The following is a 7,500-nucleotide window of genomic DNA, read 5'->3' on the forward strand; positions in this document are numbered from 1 at the left end:
TCACTCTGTGTCCGTTGTGTTACTGTTAGGGTTGTCTGTCTGTCTGTCTGTCTGTCTGTCTTCTTCTTCTCGTGTAGACGTTCTCCAGTTAGGCATTGTTGGATGAATACACACGGTGGACGGGGTCACAGTGAGTGAATTCACGACCTTTACTGTCAGAAACTGTGTGTGTGAAAAGTTTGTGTGTGTAGGATAGGCGCGAACTGTGGAAGGAAACACAACGGAGATAGTCAGGGGAGAGAACCCCTGTGAACTTCTGAGACCTCCGGGTCTGTGTACAGACGGGTGAAGGGGCGAGGGGGGAGGAGGGGGGAGGGAGGGAGGAGGGAGAGCAGTAAAGCCGACACTACTTTGAAGGCTGGGGAAGTGAATGTGTGTGTGTGTGTGTGTGTGTGTGTGTGCCCTCATGGATTTCCCTGTAAAAACCAACGGGAAGTGCACTGTCACAGCATGTCACCATGACAACAACCCGGACATGACGACAACACAAAGGCAAATTTCACCACATCGTTTCAAGGAAAGGTTGAAAAGAACCACCACGTGACATAGAACAGCTGATACAGAACCACCACGTGACATGGAGCAGCTGATACAGAGCCACCACGTGACATGGAGCAGCTGATACAGAACCACCACGTGACATGGAACAGCTGATACAGAGCCACCACGTGACATGGTACAGCTGATACAGAACCATCACGTGACATGGAACAGCTGATACAGAACCACCACGTGACATGGAACAGCTGATACAGAACCACCACGTGACATGGAACAGCTGATACAGAGCCACCACGTGACATGGAACAGCTGATACAGAGCCACCACGTGACATGGTACAGCTGATACAGAACCACCACGTGACATGGAGCAGCTGATACAGAACCACCACGTGACATGGAGCAGCTGATACAGAACCACCACATGACATGGAGCAGCTGATACAGAACCACCACGTGACATGGAGCAGCTGATACAGAACCACCACATGACATGGAGCAGCTGATACAGAACCACCACATGACATGGAACAGCTGATACAGAACCACCACGTGACATGGAACAGCTGATACAGAGCCACCACATGACATGGAGCAGCTGATGCAGAACCACCACATGACATGGAACAGCTGATACAGAACCACCACGTGACATGGAGCAGCTGATGCAGAACCACCACATGACATGGAGCAGCTGATGCAGAACCACCACATGACATGGAGCAGCTGATACAGAACCATCACGTGACATGGAACAGCTGATACAGAACCATCACGTGACATGGTACAGCTGATACAGAACCACCACGTGACATGAAACAGCTGATACAGAACCACCACGTGACAGGAACATGTTGTCGAAGATTATGAGGAAAACTGTCGCACTGACGAGTTCGATAAGGAACAATGTGACATGGAAGAGTTTGACAGTGGATAATGTGGCGTGTATGAGGATGCTGAGGTATACTGTGTTGTTATTTTTACAAGGACGCTAAAGGACACTCTGGAATCGAAGATTTCAATAAGGGATATTGTGGTTTTGACGAGGATGATGAGGAAGACCATGGTATGGACGAGTTCAGTAAGGGATGCTGTGGTACTGACGGAGATGATTAGTGATACTCTGTGCTGCAGAACCCAGCGTGTCCCTGTGTAGAAGACTTTCACGTGGGGAACCCGCAATGTGTCCAACAGAAAGTGTCACCATGGAGTTGTTGTAGATGTCGGTGAATGACGAAAGATGCTATTTATTGATGTTTCCTGTAGTTCTCATAATCTGAACTTGTAGGTCAGCTTTCATGGATGTTTTTGTCAGGATGACTGTGAATTTTTAGTGCATTGAAAACGTCCCCCCAACACGGGCCCCTATGTCCTGAGTGAGGTAGTGAGGGACGCTGTAGTGTGTGTGTAGTGGTCGCTGAGATCCGTGCTGTGATGTAAGGACACGGTGTTGGGAGTGCTCCAAGACTCGTGTTGTAGTGTGTTGAGCGGTCTCTGTGGTGTGTATTGTTACTGTAGACATCACGGTTTGCTGTCAGAGTTAGGTGTCTTTATTTCTGTCGTCTTCAACAAGCGTTTAAAAGTCTTTTTTCCTGTTTATGTTTCTGGACTGTCTGTGTGTATCTGTCTGTCGATCTGTCTGTGTCTGTCTCTCACTGGTATACCGATGCTGTGTTCATGGAGTGTATCAGTCAATCATTCAGTTCACTTGTTGAAGTTGTGAACGTTTCACTGCATTATCTCTTTACAAACAAAAAAGATTTTTACATATCGCTCATTCAGTCTGCTGTATCTCGTATCACACTGTAGTCCTCTGGATGCTTACCGCATAACAAAGCATATTTATTCACGTCCGCTGTGTCTAATATCTCAATATAGCCCTTGTGCTTGCAAACAGTAGAGCCAATTGTATTACATGCTTTTCCAACCTGAAGGCTACCAAGCTAGGGTTCAAACCCACACCATCGACCACAGCTATGACCACGATACTGGCGTGTCTGCAGTATCGCTTCCGGACTTGTGGCCATTTCTTTCCCAGCCATGCCCTCAGTGGCCATTTCTTTCCCAGCCATGCCTTCAGTGGCCATTTCTTTCCCAGCCATGCCTTCAGTGGCCATTTCTTTCCCAGCCATGCCTTCAGTGGCCATTTCTTTCCCAGCGATGCCCTCAGTGGCCATTTCTTTCCCAGCCATGCCCTCAGTGGCCATTTCTTTCCCAGCGATGCCCTCAGCCAGAATGGAGGACAGCCACAGAGAGAACGATGCACGTGGTCATGTCATGCATGGTGTGTCGGGTCTTGGTGCCAGGTCAGCTGTCCTCGCTGTGGTGTGGTCACGTTGGCTGTTCCAGGTCAGCTGTCCTCGCTGTGGTGTGGTCACGTTGGCTGTTCCAGGTCAGCTGTCCTCGCTGTGGTGTGGTCACGTTGGCTGTTCCAGGTCAGCTGTCCTCGCTGTGGTGTGGTCACGTTGGCTGTTCCAGGTCAGCTGTCCTCGCTGTGGTGTGGTCACGTTGGCTGTTCCAGGTCAGCTGTCCTCGCTGTGGTGTGGTCACGTTGGCTGTTCCAGGTCAGCTGTCCTCGCTGTGGTGTGGTCACGTTGGCTGTCCCAGGTCAGCTGTCCTCGCTGTGGTGTGGTCACGTTGGCTGTTCCAGGTCAGCTGTCCTCGCTGTGGTGTGGTCACGTTGGCTGTCCCAGATCAGCTGTCCTCGCTGTGGTGTGGTCACGTTGGCTGTTCCAGGTCAGCTGTCCTCGCTGTGGTGTGGTCACGTTGGCTGTTCCAGGTCAGCTGTCCTCGCTGTGGTGTGGTCATGTTGGCTGTTCCAGGTCAGCTGTCCTCGCTGTGGTGTGGTCACGTTGGCTGTTTTTTTTATTGTAAGTCCAAATGTCTGTGTGTCTACACACAATAAAACTGTATTTATCTCATGTCTGCTTCAAGACGGCATGCCCCACAAGTGTCTGTGTGGGGGTGTTTGGCTGACTGCTTGCTCACTCACTGCAGTGCTGACCTTCCTGAGGTCATGGCCTCGTTCTGGTCTGGCACTGTGGCTGCACGTGCACGGACTGCCCTCTGACCTTTCACCCTCACCTGCACACGTCATGCCATGTGGGATGGGACCGGAGCAGAGTGGGAGTGGGTAAGGGGTGGGTGGCCAGTCTGTGCCGTTACAAGGTTTGGGCACACACGGTCAGCGCTGCCCCGAACCAGAGAGAGAGAGACAGTGAGAGAAAGAGAGAGAGAGCAACACGGTGTGTCGTAAAGTGCGTCTCTCCACCGATGGGTGACACATTTTCTGTATGTCGCCTCTGTCTGGTTCAGAGATGGACGGGATGTCGTGGAGTTTCACCGTTTGGAGTGTCTGTATACGTGTGTGTGTGCTTCTTTTGGTTCGTGTGTGTGTGTGTGTGTGTGTGTGTGTGCTCTCTCTCTCTCTCTCTCTCTCTCTCTCTCTCGCTCTCTCTCTCTCACACACACACACACACACACACACACATTTTTATCGGAACACCATGCATGCACAACTGGCAACAGTCCCAGCAGTGAGTGAAGGACCAAGCTGGCACCGTGACTGACAGTGGCTGGGTTCAGGGGGAACGGGAGTGAGGGGGAGGGGAGGGGAGGTGAGGGTGGATGGGGCGAGTCACGTGCCCAGTATCATGGTCACGTGTCTGTGTGTCTATCACCTGGAAAATAGATGGATCAGTCACGTTGTCTTCTGACAGGCCACTATGTAATACAATGCGACTGTGCTTCTCAGTGAGATTGTGTTACACTCTTCGCTTTTCTCTCTTGTGGCTTTTGTTTCTGTGAGACTAGGATTTACAATATGACACTCTTCTTTGTTCTGTCTGTGAGACTAGGTTTTACAATATGACACTCTTCTTTGTTCTGTCTGTGAGACTAGGTTTTACAATATGACACTCTTCTTTGGTCTGCCTGTGAGACTAGGTTTTACAATATAACACTCTTCTTTGTTCTGTCTGTGAGACTAGGTTTTACAATATGACATGTCTGTTTGTTTTGTCTGTGAGACTAGGTTTTACAATATGACACTCTTCTTTGTTCTGTCTGTGAGACTAGGTTTTACAATATGACACTCTTCTTTGTTCTGTCTGTGAGACGAGGTTTTACAATGTGACATTCTTCTTTGGTCTGCCTGTGAGACTAGGTTTTACAATATGACACTCTTCTTTGTTCTGTCTGTGAGACTAGGATTTACAATATGACACTCTTCTTTGTTCTGTCTGTGAGACTAGGTTTTACAATATGACACTCTTCTTTGTTCTGTCTGTGAGACTAGGTTTTACAATGTGACACTCTTCTTTGTTCTGTCTGTGAGACTAGGTTTTACAATATGACACTCTTCTTTGCTCTGTCTGTGAGACTAGGTTTTACAATATGACACTCTTCTTTGTTCTGTCTGTGAGACTAGGTTTTACAATATGACACTCTTCTTTGCTCTGTCTGTGAGACTAGGTTTTACAATATGACACTCTTCTTTGCTCTGTCTGTGAGACTAGGTTTTACAATGTGACATATCTGTTTGTTCTGTCTGTGAGACTAGGATTTACAATGTGACACTCTTCTTTGTTCTGCCTGTGAGACTAGGTTTTACAATGTGACACTCTTCTTTGCTCTGTCTGTGAGACTAGGTTTTACAATGTGACATGTCTGTTTGTTCTGTCTGTGAGACTAGGTTTTACAATATGACACTCTTCTTTGTTCTGTCTGTGAGACTAGGTTTTACAATATGACACTCTTCTTTGTTCTGTCTGTGAGACTAGGTTTTACAATGTGACATATCTGTTTGTTCTGTCTGTGAGACTAGGTTTTACAATGTGACACTCTTCTTTGTTCTGTCTGTGAGACTAGGTTTTACAATGTGACATGTCTGTTTGTTCTGTCTGTGAGACTAGGTTTTACAATGTGACATTCTTCTTTGCTCTGTCTGTGAGACTAGGTTTTACAATATGACACTCTTCTTTGTTCTGTCTGTGAGACTAGGTTTTACAATATGACACTCTTCTTTGCTCTGTCTGTGAGACTAGGTTTTACAATATGACACTCTTCTTTGTTCTGTCTGTGAGACTAGGTTTTACAATATGACACTCTTCTTTGGTCTGCCTGTGAGACTAGGTTTTACAATATGACACTCTTCTTTGTTCTGTCTGTGAGACTAGGTTTTACAATATGACACTCTTCTTTGTTCTGTCTGTGAGACTAGGTTTTACAATATGACACTCTTCTTTGCTCTGTCTGTGAGACTAGGTTTTACAATGTGACATGTCTGTTTGTTCTGTCTGTGAGACTAGGTTTTACATTGTGACATTCTTCTTTGCTCTGCCTGTGAGACTAGGTTTTACAATGTGATTGTTATTAACTGTGAGACTTTTGTTGTTGTTGTTGTTTTTCTGAGATTAGGTTTTGCAATGCTATGTTTGTTTGTTTTTCTGTGAGACTATGTTTTACAATGTGGCATGTTTGTTTCGACCATGAGACTATGTTTTACAATGTGGCATGTTTGTTTCGACCGTGAGACTATGTTTTACAATGTGGCATGTTTGTTTCGACCATGAGACTAGGTGTTACAATGTGGCATGTTTGTTTCGACCATGAGACTATGTTTTACAATGTGGCATGTTTGTTTCGACCGTGAGACTATGTTTTACAATGTGGCATGTTTGTTTCGACCGTGAGACTATGTTTTACAATGTGGCATGTTTGTTTCGACCGTGAGACTATGTTTTACAATGTGGCATGTTTGTTTCGACCGTGAGACTATGTTTTACAATGTGGCATGTTTGTTTCGACCGTGAGACTAGGTTTTACAATGTGGCATGTTTGTTTCGACCGTGAGACTATGTTTTACAATGTGGCATGTTTGTTTCGACCGTGAGACTATGTTTTACAATGTGGCATGTTTGTTTCGACCGTGAGACTATGTTTTACAATGTGGCATGTTTGTTTCGACCGTGAGACTAGGTTTTACAATGTGGCATGTTTGTTTCGACCGTGAGACTATGTTTTACAATATGGCATGTTTGTTTCGACCGTGAGACTATGTTTTACAATGTGGCATGTTTGTTTCGACCGTGAGACTATGTTTTACAATGTGGCATGTTTGTTTCGACCGTGAGACTATGTTTTACAATGTGGCATGTTTGTTTCGACCGTGAGACTATGTTTTACAATGTGACATGTTTGTTTCGACCGTGAGACTATGTTTTACAATGTGGACATGTTTGTTTCGACCGTGAGACTATGTTTTACAATGTGACATGTTTGTTTCGACCGTGAGACTATGTTTTACAATGTGGCATGTTTGTTTCGACCGTGAGACTATGTTTTACAATGTGGCATGTTTGTTTCGACCGTGAGACTAGGTTTTACAATGTGGCATGTTTGTTTCGACCGTGAGACTATGTTTTACAATGTGACATGTTTGTTTCGACCGTGAGACTAGGTTTTACAATGTGGCATGTTTGTTTCGACCGTGAGACTAGGTTTTACAATGTGGCATGTTTGTTTCGACCGTGAGACTAGGTTTTACAATGTGGCATGTTTGTTTCGACCGTGAGACTATGTTTTACAATATGGCATGTTTGTTTCGACCATGAGACTATGTTTTACAATGTGGCATGTTTGTTTTGTATGTGTGACTAGGTTTTTCAACGTGACAAGTCTGTTTCGTCTTTGAGACTAGATTTCACAATGTGATATGTTTGTTATCTATGTGAGAGTGGATTTTACAATGTTATATGTTTGTTTTGTCTGTGACTGACACGTATGTTTGAAATGTTAGACTATGTTTTGTAATGTGATAAGTTTGTTTTGTCTACAAGACTAGGTTATATAATGTGACGTGTTTGTTTTGTATGTGAGACTAGGTTTTATAATGTGATATATTTGTTTTTGTCTGTGAGCGACATGTATGTTTGGTATGTCAGACTAGGTTTTGTAATGTGATGTTTGTTTTGTCCATGAGACTAGATTTTACAATGTG

The 7,500-nt window shown here is 45.3% G+C and overlaps 2 protein-coding genes across 5 annotated transcripts in view; both read left to right on the forward strand.

The window, feature by feature from the left end:
• Nucleotides 1-490, forward strand: part of LOC143294934 (sodium/potassium-transporting ATPase subunit alpha-B-like) — an 84,954-nt gene extending 84,464 nt beyond the window's left edge. The window contains exon 20 of the mRNA XM_076606450.1: nucleotides 1-490. This exon is cut by the window's left edge and continues 397 nt beyond it. The gene's annotated coding sequence lies outside the window, so the exon portion shown is untranslated.
• A 616-nt stretch (nucleotides 491-1,106) lies between these two features.
• LOC143294935 (uncharacterized) lies at nucleotides 1,107-6,667 on the forward strand. 4 transcript variants are annotated; one of them, XM_076606452.1, is made up of 3 exons: nucleotides 1,108-5,149; nucleotides 5,194-5,809; nucleotides 5,854-6,667. In XM_076606452.1, the coding sequence occupies exon 1, from the start codon at nucleotides 2,477-2,479 to the stop codon at nucleotides 3,635-3,637; it is 1,161 nt and encodes a 386-aa protein (XP_076462567.1). In that variant the 5' UTR covers nucleotides 1,108-2,476; the 3' UTR covers nucleotides 3,638-5,149; nucleotides 5,194-5,809; nucleotides 5,854-6,667. The 4 variants fall into 4 exon arrangements, with proteins under 4 accessions (XP_076462570.1, XP_076462567.1, XP_076462568.1 ...); XM_076606453.1 differs by having other exon boundaries at nucleotides 5,194-5,325; XM_076606454.1 differs by having other exon boundaries at nucleotides 1,108-4,665; nucleotides 5,282-5,325.
• The last annotated feature ends 833 nt before the right edge of the window (nucleotides 6,668-7,500 follow it).

Source organism: Babylonia areolata, chromosome 20 (assembly GCF_041734735.1).
Source record: "Babylonia areolata isolate BAREFJ2019XMU chromosome 20, ASM4173473v1, whole genome shotgun sequence".
Taxonomy (NCBI): domain Eukaryota; kingdom Metazoa; phylum Mollusca; class Gastropoda; order Neogastropoda; family Buccinidae; genus Babylonia; species Babylonia areolata.